Below are 20,092 nucleotides of genomic sequence, written 5' to 3' on the forward strand. Positions count from 1 at the left end.
AGATTGTCCTGGACAAATAGTTACACCATTGCTGAGAGAGATTGAGTCTTAGAATGTGAACACGGTGAGGACACTGAAACGAGATCCCCTCCATTTAGTCAGAAACCTCAATGAGGGCTAACATGACCAGGTTATTAGCAAATGCAAATACAATAGGAGGAAAGCAGAGATTACCAACCACAGGAAACAAGCCACCATGAGTGAGAACCAGCAGAAACAACAAAGTTATCATGCTAGAAAAATGTCAATAATTTAATACTTGACAACAATGTGTAAGATAAAAAGGAGAGTGGTTTGGTTAAAGTATTCATCATTCCTTATATTGATTAAGAGGAGGTTTAGAGATTGATTAACTTTCCATTTTGTAAAGTATCTATGGTCAAATTTCAAGGGCAATCATACTGTACAACCAGAGTTTATAACTTTCATGCTAGCAGAAATAAAACCATGGAATAAGAAAAATGAGTAAGGAGACAAAAACAAAACCTCCTCAATCAACTTATAAATAGCAAGAAAGTAGAAAAGAAGAAAAAGTAGAACAATTAGAAAGCAAAGACTCAGATGCCAGAAACAAATTCAAGTATATCAATAATAATAAATAAATGTGAATAAAGTAGAAATTTACTAGTTAAAAGATAGAGATTATCAGATTGGACAAACAAACAAAATAGAACTATCTTCTTTTTACAAAAATACACCTAATCATTAAGAACATGGATAGGTTAAAATTAATAAAATGGAGCACATGTCAGGCAAATACTAAGAGAAATCTGATATAAATGTATTAATATCAGACAAAATGGATTTCAGAACAGAAGCATTATAAGTACAGACACTCCTTGACTCACGATGGGGTTGTGTCCCAATAAAACTCATTGTAAGTTGAAAATATTCTAATTCAAAAATGTATTTAATACACCTAAACCAACCAAACATTATAGCTCAGCTTCACCGACATTAAATGTGCTCAGAACACTCACATTAGCCTACAATTTGGCAAAATTATCTAGCATAAAGCCGAATTTTATAATAAAACGTTTAATACCTCACTTAAGAATATCATATCACATGTCACTGCTGAATGTATATTGCTTTTGCACCATTGTAAAGTCAAAATTGTAAGTTGAATCACTATAAGTCGGAAACCATCTATAATTAATTGCATAAAGATTAAACTTTCAACTTACTAGAAGGCATATTATTCCTGAACTTGAACATGCCCATTAAACTTCAAAATATATACAGCAAAAACTGATGGAACTGTAAGGAGAACCTGAACCATCAACATCACTGTGGGGTTTATCAACATGCCTCTCTAAATGAGACAGAGCAAAGGAAGCAAGTGTTATAGCAGGTTGTTGGGTAAAGAAGGGAAAAGGCTGCAGGAATGGTCTTTATAAGAACTTGCGGTGTTTTGATAATGGAAGCCAGCTAGGAATTTTGAGCAGGTTGGTGGAATTATCTCAGCTGCATTTTAAGGATCACTGTGGCGATTCTTCTGAAAATACCCTATCCTCCATACGTTTGCTTCCCATGGCTTCTAAGATAACACTGTAGCTGGATTTCCTCCAACTTCACTGGTTGCTCCTTCTCAGACTTTTACTGGCTTTTCTACTCTTCAATCTCTTAATACTGGATTCCCTCCAAGATCAGACCTTGGTCCCTTTCTCTTCTCTGTATATACTTCTTTATTTAATTTCTCCAGTCTCAGAGCTTTAAACATCCCTCTAGATGCGAATGACTCTGATTTTTTATCTCCAGGCTATACTTCTTTCCTGAGCTCTCTTACCTATTGCCTACTCCACATGTCCTCTTGGATGAGAAAAAGACTCAACGTGCCCCAAACTGAATTCCTTAGCCTTCCTCCCAAAGGCACTTCATTGTCTCCTATTCTTAACTGATAGAAACTCTGTTTTTTTCACTTGCACAGCCCCCAAATCATAGTGTTATTTATGACTCTTGTTCTTTCATAGTATGTATCTAATGTTGAAAATTGTTCTGCCCTCAAAACGTATTCAGAATCTGTCCATTTCTCACCATCTCTACAGCTACTTCCTTCGTTCAAGGCACTCAAACTGGATGATTGAAACGGTACCCTGGCTTCTGGTCTCCATTCCTAACCCAGTCTATTCTCACACAGCAGCCATATCATGAAAATACCGTCATTCCTTTGGGGGAAAAAAAATGGGGCTGGGTGCTGTGGCTCATGCGTGTAATTCCAGCACTTTAGGAGGGTGGGCAGATCCCTTGAGCCCAGGAGTTTGAGACCAGCCTGGGAAACATGGTGAAACCCTATCTCTCCAAAAAAATACAAAAATTAGTCAGGTGTGGTGGCCCATGCCTGAAGTCCTACCTACTCAGGAGGCTAAGGTGGAAGGATCACTGGATCCTGTGAGGCAGAGGCTGCAGTGAGCCATGACCATACCACTACACTCCCACCTGGGCAATAGAGCCAGATCTTATCTCAAAAAAAAAAAAAAAAAAAAACACACACACACAGAAAGAAAGAGAGAGAGAAAGAAGAAAGCAAGCAGAAAAGAAAATGGATGAAAAAAGAAGGTTAGAACATTGTAGAGCAAATGCCAAAGTGTGATTAAGGAAAGTGAGGCGGTTCGAAGAAACAATATTGGGGAAAATATACAGGCACAGAAAATACCACAAAAATATATAGAACAGTATTTTAAACTATTTTATGCCAATAATTCTGAACTTAGTCAAATGCACACATTTTTAGAAAGTATGCATTATCAATATTGACCCAATCGTAATTTTGAGAGCCTGAATATGGGGAGACAACAGTGAAAAAAATCAACAATTCCCACTTTCATAGAGTTGACATTATAGTGCAGAAAATCAAGCAAAAGAGAAGATAAATGATTAAAACTGGTAACAGTTGAGGTGATGATAAATGCTAAAGAGAAACATCAAATGGGAAAGGAGAAGGGGAGTTTGGGGCAAGTTGTAATTTCAAAAGAGGTGTCCAGAAAAGGGTTGACAAAGAGGGGATCTTTTAGTAAAGGCCTTAAAGAGATGAAGAATGTAACAGGAATATCAGTAAGAGGATGTTTCAGACTGAGGGATGAGAACATTCCAGAAGGATGGCAAAGTTAAAGACCTCAAGGTAGGGAATGTGCTTGCCTATTTGATGTCATCTTTTCAATGAGGCTTCACTGACAACCCTATTTAAAATTGCAACGACACCTAATTTCCCCTGTCCTTTTACTTTCTAACCTAAGTTTACTTATTTTTTATGTTTATTACTTTTATCTGCCTCCTCTCCCTAGAAGGTAAGTTATCTAAGGGAAGGGATTTTTGTCTGTTTTGCTTACAGATGTATCACAAATGCCTAAAACACTGCTTTGCACACTGAGAAAGCTCAACAGATATTTGTTGAAAGAATAGGGAAGACCAGAGAGGTACAGCCAGGGGAGTAAGAAGGAAATTACAAGTGGCACAATCATAGCTCACCCACTTCAGCCTTTAACTGCTGGGCTCAAGCGATCCTCCTGCCTCAGCCTCCCGAGTAGTTGGGACTACAGACATACAGCACTATGCCTGACTAATTTTTTATTTTTTTATTTTTTGTAAAGACAGGGTCTCGCTTGGTTGACCAGGTTGGTCTCAAACTTCTGGCTTCATGTGCTTCTCCTGCCTTGGCTTCTCAACATGTTGGAATTACAAGTATGAGCCGCCATGCCCTAAAGAAAGTCTTTCAAGGGTAAAGGAATAACTAAGGGAAATGTTTGTGACAGGTGAGGTAAGAAGACTGAGAACTGGCCGTTGGGTAAGGAATGAGGCAAAGTCTAGTAAACGTGGCATGGTAGATGGCAAGAGAAAAGCTTGATTGGAATGGTTTTTAGAAAGAATGAGAGAAGGGAATTTAGAAAGAAGAAAGAGAACAGAGCCAACTCTCTCAAAGAGCTTTGCTGTAAAAGGAAGGAAGAAAATTGGACAGTAGCTGGAAGGGGAAGTGGGGCTAAGAAAAAGACTTTTTAAGATGAGTTAATGGCAGCATATTTGTATGTGGATGAGACAACTCCAACAAAGAAAGAAAGAGAAAAAATATAGAAGGGAGGAAGGACAGGAATTACCTTTTGGAGAGAGGGTGGGATCTAATGTACACATAGAGAGGTTGGCCTCGGCCCAGAGCACAGATGGTTCACCCATAGTAACAGAAGTGAAGAGCGCGTATTTGGGCACAGATGTAAGTAGGTGGGTTGATGTGGCCGTGGGAGCTGGTGGAAATTCTTTTCTGATTGCTTCTATTTTCTCAAAGAAAAAGGAAGTAATGTCATCAGCTAAGAGTGAGGATGGGGAGGAGGTGTGGAAGGTTTGAAGAGACAAGATATGAAATAGTTGTCCCAGAAATGAAGAGGGAATGGAGTCGGGAAATGCCTTCTGATTGCCAGGCACCATTAAGGGCCCACTTGGGTTAGTCATCAAGCCTGGGGGTGTGTTTTTCTCCAGCCACAGTCAGCTACATGTGTGTGGGCATGAACTAGGCAGAGAGCTGGCTTTCACTGGCATCGTGTTTTTACCAGGACAGTAAAACAAAGTGAAATGTGGACAAGGCAAGCGAGGATGTGGACGAGTGGGGCTTTTACATTGCATTTAAGCAGAGCACAAAGGGAGCTGGTAAAGAGAACAGGATGCAGTGAAAAGGTGGTAGGGTAACAGATTATAGGGCACAGAGGAGATGAAGCCTTGTCTGACTGGAGAGGAAGGTACTTGACAAAGAGCTTGTGGAGGGGTCTCATTTACTGGTGATGAGCACTCTAGGCTATGACTGTGGAGTGAGTGGCTAGGGTTGGGTGTCGGACAGGATCCCGGGGGAAGAGGAGGTCAAGAACCTGAGAGGTCACGATATTGGGAGGATCATCTCTGGGTTATTGAAGTTATTAAGAATTACGGCATGCATTGTCATCCAGGAAATAAAATCTTCAAGAAAGGAGGGAAAGTGACCTAGGTAGGGTTGGTAACTGCAGTAAGGATGTGTAGCAGGTGGCACAGCCTGATGGCTATTTTCACAATTCCTTATGACTGAAAGTCTTACTTTGCCAAATCAATACTAAGAATAATAAATTAGTCAGTATAATCACTTTACAAGTATGATAAGCAATAGCTTTGTGGTCACATTTTAAGCCTAGTGCTGAAGACCACCTGGATCATCAGTTATGTGACCTTGGGCAAGTCACTTAACCTCTCTCTGCCTACAGTTTCCTCATCAGCAAAAGAGGATAATAATACCTATCTCACATCCGTCATGTTAAGTGTTTGGTAAAAATCAAATACTTAGGACTAAAATATGGTTAAGTCCTCCATAATAGTTAGCTGTGGTTATTGTTATTTTTATAGATAACTGAACATTAGGGTAACCGGAAAATAGAAGAGATAATACAGGTACACTATGTTTTGCAGAATAAATATGTTCTAATATATACATACATATATATGTTAATTTTTCAGAAATAGCAAAACAAAACCATTGGCAGAACCATTCACAAAGTGAACTCTTGGAAACACACATTTAAAAATTGATCTGAATCCAACTTGCAAGCATTGCCTATGCATTAAGTGTTGAAAATTGTGTTGTTTTTTAAAAAGTTGTGAAGAACGAAAAAAGCCAAGCATTGCAACTTTGATAGCCTGTTCAAGTTTTCTTGACAAAAATCAGAATTACTTTTTAGACCAAGATGGGAAGACAATATTCCCAAACATTTTGGTCATGCATCAGTGAGTCCTAAATTGTGATTTTCCCAATTTATTGCATCTCCAAGTCAGCCCAATATACCAGCATAGAGGTGTTACATCAAATCAAGGGACTGAGTTAGTGCCATTGAGGAAACTTATAATTTTTACTTGTTTTAATGAGTCAAACTTGGCCGAGCATGGTGGCTCACACCTGTAATCCCAGCACTTTGGGAGGCTGAGGCAGGCGGATCACTTGAGGTCAGGAGCTCAAGGCCAGGCTGGTCAACATGGTGAAACCCCATCTCTACTAAACATACAAATATCAGCCAGGCGTGGTATCAGGTGCCTGAAATCCCAGCTACATGGGAGGCAGAGGCAGGAGAATCACTTGAACCTGGGAGGCAGAGGTTGCAGTGAGCTGAGATCGCACCATTGCACTCCAGCCTGAGAGCGAAAAAGCGAGTCTCCATTTCAACAATAATAATAATAATAATTCAAACTTTCACCCTCAAAGCTTAGCTTATTATAGTCTCCTAATATATATTTTTCAATAAATGAGAATTGATTTTAAAATTGACAATTTAATTGTTTTATGAGCTGGTTTAAGTACCCATGCCCAGGCCTAGCTAAAGTTCCTACCTCAATAAAAAGATCATTCTAATATTCACCTTGAACCTGGCCTGATCCCCCACCTACCTCTGCTTTTTACCTTTGTCTCTTTATTACATTCCTTGGTTTTCTCTTTAGCCTAGTCCTTTCTGGGTTTTTGTTTGTTTGTTTGCTTCAGATAACCATTTTCTCCAACTCCTGTCCCTCGACCTCTCCCTGACTCACTTCATTTCTGGTTTTTATGCCTTCTTCACTAGCCTTTGGCAGAGAGATTGTTCTAGCTGTATTCCTGGGGGCTGGCACAGGGTCTGTCTCTCTCTGTGTCTCTCAAGGGAGCTAGAAGGGCTCATGAAGGGCCTGAAATCATACAGCCACGGAAACATGCAGACAGCATGTGCATTGGCCAACTTAGGACTCACTCCCCCGTAGGAGATGTTACTGTCTATAGTGTGCCTTGAATTAATATTTTTATAAACTGTTATAATTAACTAGTAAATAGCAGTTACATTGTCAGGCATTTTCTCTATGGTGGGACACTGAAGTCAAAGTTAAGGGTATTATATAAAGAACAACTGTGTAGATGTTTCTCAGACCTCTAGATTGGAGGCACCACAAATGCCTGGACCTTGTCTGTGCCCCTCACCTGTTGCCCTGGAGCTGAAGACCTGCATGTAGTAGGAATATTTGCTACCATGCCTATTTGCTGAATTAATGTATTTAACTCCCAATTAATATACATTGTACATTTCATTTAAAATTCTAAAGTGACTTCTTTTGTATCAAATATTTATGTCAATTAAAATAGTTTCATATGTAGGTAGCAGGTACACTAGACTCCTAATCGCCACCATTATGTAACATACTCACGTAACAAACACGCACATGTACCCCCTGAATCTAAAATTTAAAAATTAATAAATAAATGCCAGTTAAGGTTAAAAAAAAAAGTTTAAATTAAAAAGTTTTACATGAAAAAAACTATTATATGTTATATAAGCTTAATTGCTAATTTGTTAAAGATGTTACTGTTTGTGTAATATTGTTTTCATACCTTCCTCCATTTTTAATATACTGGGGTGCTCTCAAAATTGACATGGCCCAGGTGTTTCTATGCTTTTGAGAAGCCTTAACCTGATTCAATACCAGGAAAATTCTTGTGACTTGATCTCATATGAGGCCTGAACTCTGGGTCCCTTATGGCATAGCTGCCCCCACATTAGGGCACTAAGGCACAGACAAGCAGGCCCAGCTTTTATATGTGAGTATCTGCACAGATGAAGACCCCAAAGTCATGGCATCTGAGAAGTCAGATGACAGAGAGTTTAGTGTGTGCGTTTGTCTGTGTTGCTGGTGGGGGAGGAGAGGAACTAAGAGATATTCAGCAACTTTAAAAGCGTCTGAAGGCACTGAGTATTGGAAAAGGCCAAGAAGAAATGGAGGCAGGACCCTGAGTGACGGCCTCTGCAGACCATCAAATCTTGCTGTGGCCATTGGGTTCAATAAGTTTGTCTGAGGTTGAGTCTGTTGAGTTGAAACTGCCAAGATTGGCAATGGCATCGTATCTCTGTGTCTCTGTTATCTCTAGCTCCAAAAGTAAAGCCCCAGAGAGGCATAAAATAAAATCTGTCATAGATTTGCTTTATGATCTTGTCTAGATATAGAACAGTATTTCCTTGGGGTAATTTTTTTTTAAGTATCAATAATTTAGCAGAAAATATATAGGGGCTATATATTGCCCATGTGTAGTCAGGAGCAGAAATCTCTGTTTTTCACATATGCAGTAATACCGAACCACACTACAGAAAATGAAGTATACGAATTCAAATGCATAAAATGCAAGATTGCGTTAATGTGATGTTAATGAAAAACAGCATTTTTAGTTAGGCCTGTAGTATCACAAAACACAAAGAGAAAGTATATCGGAAACTATACCATATACAACTGATCATATATTAAGTTTAAAATGTCCCAAATGACTAAGAGACCATCAAAGCCTAACCCCACCACTTCCTACAGCCTCCATTCCTTCTACCCCTACCCCACAGCACCAGGACATAAGAACTTTTGCCTGCCTTCCTTTGAGAATGGAGGCAGAAATAAGGTCTGGAGCCAACGGCCAGCCACATTATTATGTAAATGCATACCATCTATGCACTTATCTTTTGAAAAATAACATATGACAACAGAAATAACAAAGATAGCTGCAGATGAAAAAAACACCACACAGGTATGGAAAATATCTCAGGAAATCAACCTACTGGAACCGTCGTTAACCAGTGTAAGAAAGAAACATTCAAATTAGATAGAGAACTCTAAGAAGGTGTGACATCTCTGATCATGTAGAATGAATACTTGCGGCGTTCCCAACAGGTCAGGTTGTAACTAGGCTACCTCTCCAGACCGCACTAGGGCTGTTATGCTGCAAGGTTTTCCAACCAGAATTTTTACCTTATGTTGCTCAAGTTTCCGTTGTATCGTGTTTGCTGTTTCCTCATGGACCTGCTGAATGGTTATTTCCTCTCTCAGGGCCACCTCTGCTCTGTACAGCCAGGCACCTATGGTGCCCAGAGGTGCAGGAAGAGATTTATCAAGCTGTATATGCCAGTCAAAGAGCTAAAATTTAAAAAGCAGACAAGTAAAATATCTTTAATACAGATGACAATTTATAAAATTACCCCCAAATAATACTAAAGCATACATAAAGCTTTAAGTTAATGATTTCAGGCTAAGTTAATAAATATCAAATAAGTAAATGTCTGTGTTCTGAGTTTGATACTTTAGGGATGGGGAGAAAATTACAGTTACAAGCAAATTTTGAGGAAACTCAAAATACATCTTAAACATGGAAGATTATTAGAAGTGTAAGCAATTTTCCTCTTACAGGAGTAGCATAAAGCACCCACTGACTTTCAGTGTGGCTTCTGCTGAAAGGGAAGGGATCAGGTTTGCTGACATGCTTGGAGGATGCAGCAGTTATACACCTGGCTGATGTGTATCTTGGTCTTCGGAATGAGAATCCCATTAAAACCTCCCACATGATCAGAACAAGTCCAGAAAAATGAGGGTTATCTAAGCAGCTCTAGACAAAGATGGATTTAAAAGATTCTTTCTATAATCCTATGATTGTCTACCCTTCTCTCCATCTCTTTCATTTTACCCAATTCTCAGACACATTGCCTAGCTTACTGGAATGCCAGGTGGGATGAGTGCAGGTGCTTAGGAACTAGTCTATTCTTTAATGGAGTCACTAGAAAAAAATGAGACCACCAAAAAAAAAATTTGGCTGGGTGCAGTGGCTCACTCTCGTAATCCCAGAAATTTGGGAAGCCAAGATGGGTGAGATGCTTGAACCCAGGAGGTTAAGACCAGCCTGGGCAATACAGTGAGATCTCATCTCCACAAAAAAAAAAAAAAAAAAAAAAAAATTTAGCCAAGCATGGTGGTAGGTACACGCCTGTGGTCCCAGATACTCAGGTGGCTGAGGTAGGAGGATTGCCTGAGTCAAGGAGGTTGAAGCTGTAGTGAGCTGTGATTGTGCCACTACACTTTAGCCTGGGTGACAGAGCAAGGCACGATCTCAAAAATAAAATTTAAAAAAATGAAGAACATACGGTAAGTTCAAGACAAATATTCTTATTAGTGATAGAAGAGTTCCAGGGGCTTGAAATCTTGGTATTTAAGCATGAAGAATATGAATATGAAAGATACTGAGCAGTTTTCCTTCAGATTAGTGATCAATCAGATAAAAAGAGATGCTTGAATTAAAGAATATAAAACTGTATGTCAATACAGGAAGGTCATTAACTTTGATGAAACATGGTTTTGGAATACAAGGAGTTGCTGTGGTTCCGTTCTGGAGAATCTGCTACAAGACCAGAGAGTCACCTCTTCTAAACCACCCAGAAGGAAGTTGTGTAAAGTGTGAAGTGATTCAGATGGTCTCAAGATTTTAATCTATCATCGAGTCAATGGCTGATATCACATACACGGAAGCCAAAGCAAGAAAATAGCTGTTAAACCAAAGACTTCCATTAACTTGCAGGAAAACTAGACAAGGAGGCAAAGATTCTCCCCTAGTTAAGTCTTTCTAGCCTCAGACAGAGGCAGTAGAACCTGTTGTCATATCACTGTGTAGAAACAGATGATGAAAAATATTCTTTTCTGAATTTATTAAACCCCAATACAACTAATTGTGGAAGAACTTACCCTGGAGGTCACTCTATCCCAAGATTGTTTTACCAATGCTTGGTCAAGTGACAATTTACCATCTCTATGTAATGGTTGTATTAAATGTTCAATCTGTTTCCTCTTCATTTCGTATTGAACTCTGAAGTGCTTAAATGACTAAAAGAGGAAAAACAGCAACAGTATGGCAATGAGTCAAAAACAGCAAAAGCAAAGGAAAGCACATTTCCTAAATAACAATCTTTTCTATTTGGATAACACTCGATATATGTTACTGATAATAATAATGATAGTTATGTTACTAATAGCAGCTGTCATTCATCAAGCCCTGACATAGCTTGACCCTGTGCTAAGTGCTTTCTGCATATTATCTTCTCTGGTTCTCTCCATCACCCTACAACATAGACATGCATTACTATCCTGAAGCCCAGAAATGACTTACCAAGGACAAGTAGTAGAGGTAGGACTAAAGCCTAGGATTTCTCATTTCTAGTAAAGTAATTTATGTACCAGTATACGTTTGTCAGGAAATCATAGTAAACAGGAGTATAAATCTTAGCTAATAATCAAGATAGTTGCTTTATTTCAAGTACCAAACAATTTACAAACAGAAATTGCATATATGGAAATAATGCAGAATTAAAGCTGTCTAGATTTGTGTTTAAGTAAGCCTGCATAAAGAGGTTTACTTTAGGGGACCATGCTTATATGATAATCCTTTGCTTTAATTTCATGGTATTAAAATATTAAGCATGTCACAGTACAGTTGACATCAATTTATTATATGTAGACTTAACTATAAGCTTAATGCTAACATTAAAACAATTTTTAAAGTTTTACGTTTTACATTAATTAAATTAACGCATCCTAAAGTGTGTCTCCAAATCTAAACACAAAATTAAAATATAATTAAAATGTGCAGTTACGTTACAGAACAGGAGGATGGCCCCACAAAAGTTCGCAGATAACAAAACTAAAGAATTTCAAAATTATAAACAAACATGTAAATTCACATGAAAAACACTGGGGGGAGATAGTGAACTACAATTTTACCTACAAGTTTTCCATTTTCTCTGAATGGAAATTTAAAAATACCGAAACATAGGCTGGGCATGGTGGCTCACGCCTGTAACCCCAGCACTTTCGGAGATCAAGGCGAGCGGATCACGAGGTCAAGAGATTGAGACCATCCTGGCCAACATGGTGAAACCCCGTCTCTATTAAAAACACAAAAATTAGCTGAGGGTAGTGGCACATGCCTGTAGTTCCAGCTACTCAGGAGACTGAGGCAGGAGAATCGCTTGAACCTGGGAGGCGGAGGTTGCAGTGAGCTGAGATCACGATCATGCCACCCACTGCACTCCAGTTTGGCGACAGAGTGATACTCTGTCTAAGAAAATATATAAAATTTTAAAAAATAAAATAAATAAAAAATAAGAATAAACCAAAACATAAAATCAACTTTTAAATTTTATTCCACAGGATTCTGAGTGAAAAAACTGGAAAATACAGCATTTACTATAGATTGAAAGAGATTTAAAATGCTGATTATGTAATGTAAAGATGAAATGAAATTTTCCCTAAATTCAGATTTCAGGTAGTCTCTAAATCCATTTTTAAGAGACTAGTGATCACCTTTGGACTGAAAGGAGTGTTTCTGTTTTATGCTTTTCTAAGCCTTTATTTCCCTCATGAACTAGCATCTGTGTAACAGGTAGCTTTATAACTTGGGATTTATTTTTTGATAATTGATGCCAAACCTAAACCTCATCAGTCGACTAAATAAGTATATTCACTCTGTTCTTGCAATTCTTTTCTCCATTTACTGGCTTAATCATTTTTTAATGGATCTCAGCCCAGAAAATTTTATTTTGGGGAAAAAAGCTCACATTGAATTTCAAAGCAAAAGAGTACATGCATATCAACCACATATTTATTGCTTTGCTAAGTTGGACAAATATAATATTGATGCTACCATCTATCTAAATTCAGGCATATCTTAAAGATACGATTACGCAAAATCACTAATGCCATAGATAAATCTTTTGTCTACCATGTTGAAGTTCTCACATTATTTGACCTTTTTCTGTAGCAGACATGACTGAAATATGATGGTGAGTAGAATATATTACAGAATATACTATACTTAATTTTGCCACTAAAATGGAGTGATGTTTTACATTGGAAAAAATGATAATGCTGCATCAAATAAATCAAAATTTTTATTAATTTTTATTTTTTCTTCAACTTTTGTTTTAAGTTCTAGGGTACATGTCCAGGAAGATTTGTTACATAGGTAATCATGTGCCATAGTGGTTTGCTGCACGGATCAACCCATCACCTAGGTACTAAGCCCAGCCCAGGAAGAATTAGCTATTCTTCCTGATGCTCTACTTCTCCCACTCCCCCACGGGCCCCAGTGTGTGTTGTTTCTCCATGTGTCCATGTGTTCTCATCGTTCAGCTCCCATTTATAAGTGAGAACACACAGGGTTTGGTTTTCTGCTCCTGAATTAGTTTGCTGAGGATAATGACTTCCAGTTCCATCCATGTCCCTGCAAAGGGCATGATCTTGTTCCTTTATACGGCAGCCTAGTCTTCCATGGTGTATATGGACCACATTTTATTTCTCCAGTCTACATTGATGGGCATTTGGGTTGATTCTGTGTCTTTGCTATTGAAATCACACTTTTTAAATGGGAACAAACTGTGTTTTGTGTCTTGGAAATGAAAATCGGAAGCAGAAGTCCAATTAACGACACTGTAGTCAGACTGGGGAAAAAAATTAACCCTGAGCTCAACTTGAATGCAATGGTGTTGGACTAGGCAGGTCGCAGCCGAAACTGATCCCTTTAATGGACCTCCAATACTCATGTTGCAATCCTTTATTAAAGTCAGCTTATTTTATACTAATTTTCAATTTGACTCAACACTTTGTTCTTGGTAGATTTTTGTGTTAGATGATATCTACAAGATCATGAGTTCTATAAACACAAAGACTCCGCATTTGTTTTCCAAGTCATCTATAAGACCGAGTTATGGGAAAGTGATGAAGCCTCAGTGCTCCATATATAGTGTGGATACAATGCAACTTAAGACTATCTACATACATCAGAAACACAATTATTAAATTATATGCAAACTTAGGGTAATGAATGTTAGGTCTTTAAAGACTTTTTCCCGTTAACGTAATTCGAAGCATTAAACAGAGATCAAATGACATATATAAATCTTAGTCAAAAGTAGCTTTTGAAAAATTCAAAAAGCTTTTCCATACATTACCTGATATTTATCCTGTAAATTTGATTCCACCATCTGTGCTCTTGTCAAATCTCTTTCAAATTGTTCTATCCAAACTTTCATTTCCTTCAAAATTAGCCTGTCTTCTCTCTGGAAACAGGGAGACATTATAATTTTATTAGTATCTGTGCATTTATTTAATTGCTGATTAATACCTGACTGCCTCTAGAAGAGATTTAATATTTAGTAAGTCCCAACTGTCTCTGAAAAATTTTCTTTCTCCTCACCTCCACCCCTTTAGGACAGTAAGAAACAAAAGTTAACTCTAGAAAAATATCTTAGTTATCTTACTGAATAATGAAATTAACTAACTCCATTTGTTTTTGCCAAGTAACGCTAATTTAATAAAGAAAATGTGCCCAGGAAGGAATTTCCTAAGTACACAAATAATAAGAGTCATAGTTGGAGTAGAAACACAGTCCTGTGAGTTGCTTCCTAACCCAAGGCCATTGGTAACCCAGAGGACAGTTCTAGATGGGGTTCATTTTGACTGAATTTGAGGAGTTACACCCAAAATACCATTGTGTGACTTGTCTATATTACTATTTAAACTGATATTAGGTACTACAATCTCCACGTGGACAGAAAACACATTTATCTGGTTCAATACGGTATTCCCAGACCCTGGGAACATAATACCTATTAGAGATGTACCAAGTTATTTGGTGAATACATGTATCCAGGTCACCACTCATCTCAAAAATGAAACATAAAATTGGGATTTTCATACTTATTTTCACAAATAATGACAAGGGCCATTATATAATAGCATTGATTTAGTGAAAATATCCTAACTTTCCATCAAGATGTAGCGTCTCATAAGAATGTCAGGTATTCAGAACCATACTGAACATGGTTTTTCGGCATTTACAAAACAGCTTTCAACTTCAGCATCTCACTTGCTGCTGACAGTGCTGTGACACAGGTAAAATGACTGTCCCCCTTGGCAGGTGATGTTTCAGAGTGGAAAGAATGCCATTTACGGAGACAGGCCAAACTAGTTTCAAATTCTGGCTCTACCATGCATTAGCTCTGTGAGCTTGGTGTGTGTGTGTGTGTGTGTGTGTGTTTTTCTTAATCTCTCTACTGTTGTACTACAGGATGTACTAAAGGGTGTGTTGAATCATCACGCACCTTTTCAATGGTTTTGGTGAGAATTAGAGGTAATCTGTGTAGCATGTCTAGTACCGAGGTTGTCACATTCTCATGATCCATGCCTTCTCTCACTTTCTTGTCTTGCAAAAGCAGTTGTCTTTTGCCTAAACACTTACCACATTTTCCCCTGGATAATGCCTTTTTCAGAACTTGGCTAAGGCACAACCTACTCTAGGAAGCTTTTTCTAACCCAGAAGTCTGAGTGAGGGCATCTGTCTCCTATGCCAGTGGTTCTCACACTTAGTACACACTAGAATCATCTGAGGGGTTTAGAAAAACACAAATTGCTGGGCAGCACCCACAGAGTTTCTGGCTGAGCAGATGTAGAGTAGAGCCAAAAATCCTTATGTCTAAGTTCCCAGGTGAATCTGATGCTGCTGGTGAAGGAACCATATATTGAGAACACTTCTCTGTGATCCTGTTACAACCTCAGCACTAACATTCACCCAAATGCATTTGGGTGATAAAGTCAGCCCTCTGTGTCCTTAGATTCAATCAACAGCAGATTGAAAATATTCAGAAAATAATAAAAATAACAATACAGCAATAAAGATAATACAAACAAAATACAACACAGTATAACAACTATTTATTTATTTATGTATTATTATTATTTTTTGAGATGGAGTCTCTCTCTGTCGCCCAGGCTGGAGTACAGTGGCTGGATCTCAGCTCACTGCAAGCTCCACCTCCTGGGTTTATGCCATTCTCCTGCCCAGCCTCCCGAGTAGCTGGGACTACAGGCACCTGCCACCTTGCCCAGCTAGTTTTTTGTATTTTTTTAGTAGAGATGGGGTTTCATCGTGTTAGCCAGGATGGTCTCGATCTCCTGACCTCGTGATCCGCCTGTCTCGGCCTCCCGAAGTGCTGGGATTACAGGTTTGAGCCACCGCACCTGGCCAACAACTATTTAAATAGCATTTACATTGTGTTAGGTATTATACATAATCTAGAGATTAAAGTATATGGGAGGATATGTGTAAGTTAAAAGCAAAGACTATGCTATTTTATATCAGGAACCTGAGCATCATGATTTTTGCTATCTTGGGGGGTCCTGGAACCAATCACTTGTGGATATCTAGGGACAACTGTACAAAATCCTTATCAGGCCTCTGAGCCCAACCAAGACTGCACATATACATCCAGATGGCCGAGGCAACTGAAGAACCACAAAAGAAGTGAAAATGGCTGGTTCCTGCCTTAACTGATGACATTTGATGATTGTGATTTGTTCCTGCCCCACCCTAACTGACCAACTGACCTTGTGAAATTCCTACTTCTGGACAATGAATCTCAGAAGCTCCCCACTGAGCACCTTGTAACCCCCGCCCCTGCCCGCAAGAGAAAAACCCCCTTTGACTGCAGTTTTCCACTACCCAACCAAATCCTATAAAACTGCTCCACCCATCTCCCTTTGCTGACTCCTTTTTTGTACTCAGTCTGCCTGCACCCAGGTGATTAAAAAGCTTTATTGCTCACACAAAGTCTGTTTGATGGTCTCTTCACACGGATGCACATGACATTTGGTGCTGAAGACACGGGACAGCGGGACTCCTTCAGGAGACCGGTCCCCTGTCCTCACCCTCACTCTGTAAGGAGATCCACCTGTGACCTCGGGTCTTCAGGCTAGCCCAAGGAACAACTCACCAATTTCAAATTGGGTAAGTAGTCTTTTCACTACCTTCTCCAGTCTCTCTCACTACCTTTCAATCTCCCTGTCCTTCCAATTCCAGTTGTTTTTCTTCTCTAGTAGAGACAAAGGAGACACATTTTATCGGTGGACACAAAACTCCGGTGTGGGTTACAGACTCGGGAAGACAGGCTTCCCTTGGTGTTTAATCACTGTGGGGACACCTGCCTGATTATTCACCCACATTCCACTGGTGTCTGACCACCACAGGGACGCCTGCCTTGGTCATTCACTCACATTCCCTTGGTGGCACGTCAATTGCAGGGATGCCTGCTTTGGCTGCTCACCCACATTACAGCCCAGGGCTGCTCACCACCCACTTCTCTGTGTCTCTACCTTTCACTTTACACTTACCTCCTTCACTATGGGCAAGCTTCCACCCTCCATTCCCCCTTCTTCTCCCTTAGCCTGTGTTCTCAAGAACTTCAAACCTCTTCATCTCACACCTGACCTAAAACCTAAATGCCTTATTTTCTTCTGCAACACCGCTTGGCCCCAGTACAAACTTGACAATGGTTCTAAATGGCCAGAAAACAGCACTTTTAAGTTCTCCACCTTACAAGACCTGGATGATTTTTGTCGAAAAATGGGCAAATGATCTGAGGTGCCTGACATCCAGGCATTCTTTTACACATCAGTCCCTCCCTAGTCTATGCTCCCAGTGCAACTCATCCCAAATCTTTCTTCTTTCTCTCCTGTCTGTTCCTTCAGCCTCCACCCCAAGCTCTGAGTCCTTTGAATCCTCCTTTTCTATGGACTCATCTGACCTCTCCCCTCCTCCCCAGGCTGCTCCTCACCAGGCTGAGTCAGGTCCCAATTCTTCCTCAGCCTCCGCTCCCCCACCCCATAATCCTTCTATCACCTCCCCTCCTCATACCCAGTCTGGCTTACAGTTTTGTTCCACGACTAGCCCTTCCCCACCTGCCCAACAATTTCCTCTTACAGAGGTGGCTGGGGCTCAAGGCATAGTCAAGGTTAACCCTCCTTTTTTTTTTATCTGACCTCTCCCAAATCAGTTAGTGTTTAGGCTCTTTTTCACCAAATATAAAACCTCAGCCCAGTTCATGGCCTGTTTTGCAGCAACCCTTAGACACTTTACTGCCCTAGACCCAGAGGGTCCAGAAGGCCGTCCCATTCTCAATATGCATTTTATTACCCAACCCACTCCCAACATTAGAAAAAGCTCCAAAAATTAGATTCCAGCCCTCAAACCCCACAACAGGACTTAATTAACCTCACCATCAAGGTGTACAATAATACAGAGAGCCAAGCAGCAGTGTGTTTCTGAGTTGCAATTACTTGCCTTCACTGTAAGAGAAACCCCAGCCACATTTCCAGTACGCAAGAACTTCAAAACACCTAAACCACAGTGGCCAGGCGTTCCTCCAGGACCTTCTCCCCCAGGATCCTTGCTTCAAGTGCCGGAAATCTGGCCACTGGACCAAGGAATGCCCACAGCCCGGGATTCCTCCTAAGCTGTGTCCATCTGTGCAGGAACCCACTGGAAATTGGACTGTCCAACTTGCCTGGCAGCCACTCCCAGAGCCCCTGGAACTCTGGCCCAAGACTCTCTGACTGACTCCTTCCCAGATCTTCTCAGCTTAGCGGCTGAAGACTGACACAGCCCGATCACCTCGGAAGCCTCCTGGACCATCACAGACGCTATAGGTAACTCTTACAGTGGAGGGTAAGTCTGTACCCTTCTTAATCAATACGAAGGCTACCCACTCCACATTACCTTCTTTACAAGGGCCAGTTTACCTTGCCGCCATAACTGTTGTGGGTATTGATGGCCAAGTTGCTAGACCTCTTAAAACTCCCCCAGTCTGGTGTCAACTTGGAAAACATTGTTTAATGCACTCTTTTTTAGTTATCCCCACCTGCCTAGGTTGAGACATTTTAACTAAATTATCTGCTTCTCTGACTATTCCTGGGCTACAGCCACATCTCACTGCCACCCTTTCCCCTGTTCAAAACCTCCTTCGCGTCTTCCTCTTGTATCCCCCTACCTTAACACACAAGGATGGGACACCTCTCCTCCTTCCCTGGCAACCTATCACACGCCCATCACTACCCCATTAAAACCTAATCACCCTTACCCTGCTCAACACCAGAGTGCCATCCCACAACAGGCTTTGAGAGGACTAAAGCCTGTCCAGGATCTTCACCTTATCAACAAAATTGTTTTGCCTATCCACCACATGGTGCCAAACCCACATACTCTCCTATCCTCAGTACCTCCCTCCACAACCCATTATTCTGTTCTGGATTTCAAAGATCCTTTCTTTACTATTCCTTTACACCCTTCATCCCAGTCTCTCTTTGCTTTCATTTGGACTGAACGTGACACCCATCAGTCTCAGCAACTTACCTGGGCTGTACTGCTGAAGGCTTCAGGGACAGCTTCCATTACTTCAGTCAAGCCCTTTCTCATACTTTACTTTCTGTCCATCTGCTTCTCACTCTATTCAATATTTTGACAACCTTCTACTTTATAGCTCCTCCTACAAATCTTCCCAACAGGATGCCCTCCTGTTCCTCCAACATCTATTCTCAAAAGGATATTGCAACTCCCCCGCCAAAGCCCAAGTTTCTTCCTCATCCATTACCTAGCTCAGCATAATTCTTCATAGAAACACACATGCTCTCCCTGCTGATTGTGTCTGGCTAATCTCCCAAACCCCAGCCCCTTCTACAAAGCAACAACTCCTTTCCTTCCTAGGCATAGTTATGTACTTTCGTCTTTGGATATCTGGTTTTGCCATCCTGACTAAACCATTATATAAACTCACAAAATGAAACCCAGCTGACCCTGTAGATCCTAAATCCTTTCCCCACTCCTCTTTCTCTTCCTTAAAAACAGCCCTACAAGCTGCTCCCACGCTAGTTCTCCCTAACTCATCCCAACCCTTTTCACTACACGCAGCCAAAGTACAGGGCTATGTGCCTGGAATTCTTACACAAGAGCCGGGACCACGTCCTGTAACCTTTCTGTCCAAACAACTTGACCTCACAGTTCTGAGCTGGCCCTCATAGCTGTATGCAGTGGCAGCTGCCACTTAAATACTTTTAGAGGCCCTCAAAATCACAAGCTATGCTCCACTTACAATCTACAGTTCCCATAACTTTCAAAATCTATTTTCCTCTTCACACCTGATGCGTATACTTTCTGCCCCCCAGTTCCTTCATCTGTACTCACTATTTGTTGACTCTCCCATAGTTACCATTGTTCCTGGCCTGGACTTCAATCTGGCCTCCCACATTATTCCTGATACCACACCTGACTCCCATGACTGTATCTCTCTGATCCACCTGGTATTCACTCCATTTCCCCATATTTCCTTCTTTCCTGTTCCTCATCCTGATCACACTTGATTTATTGATGGCAGTTCCACCAGGCCTAATCACCACTCACCAGCAAAGACAGGCTATTCTATAGTATCTTCCACACCTATCATTGAGG

At 40.3% G+C, this 20,092-nt stretch overlaps 1 protein-coding gene across 1 annotated transcript in view; it reads right to left on the minus strand.

Annotated features, from left to right (window-relative positions):
• SYNE1 (spectrin repeat containing nuclear envelope protein 1) overlaps window positions 1-20,092 on the minus strand; it is a 524,167-nt gene that overhangs the window by 356,331 nt on the left and 147,744 nt on the right. Inside the window, exons 10-12 of the mRNA XM_026454397.1 lie at window positions 13,767-13,874; window positions 10,507-10,644; window positions 8,749-8,913 (exon numbers count right to left, since the gene is read on the minus strand). Coding sequence (XP_026310182.1) covers window positions 8,749-8,913; window positions 10,507-10,644; window positions 13,767-13,874 — 411 coding nt within the window. The remainder of the gene's footprint in view (window positions 1-8,748; window positions 8,914-10,506; window positions 10,645-13,766; window positions 13,875-20,092) is intronic.

The sequence above is a fragment of the Piliocolobus tephrosceles genome, chromosome 5 (assembly GCF_002776525.5).
Source record: "Piliocolobus tephrosceles isolate RC106 chromosome 5, ASM277652v3, whole genome shotgun sequence".
NCBI lineage: Eukaryota > Metazoa > Chordata > Mammalia > Primates > Cercopithecidae > Piliocolobus > Piliocolobus tephrosceles.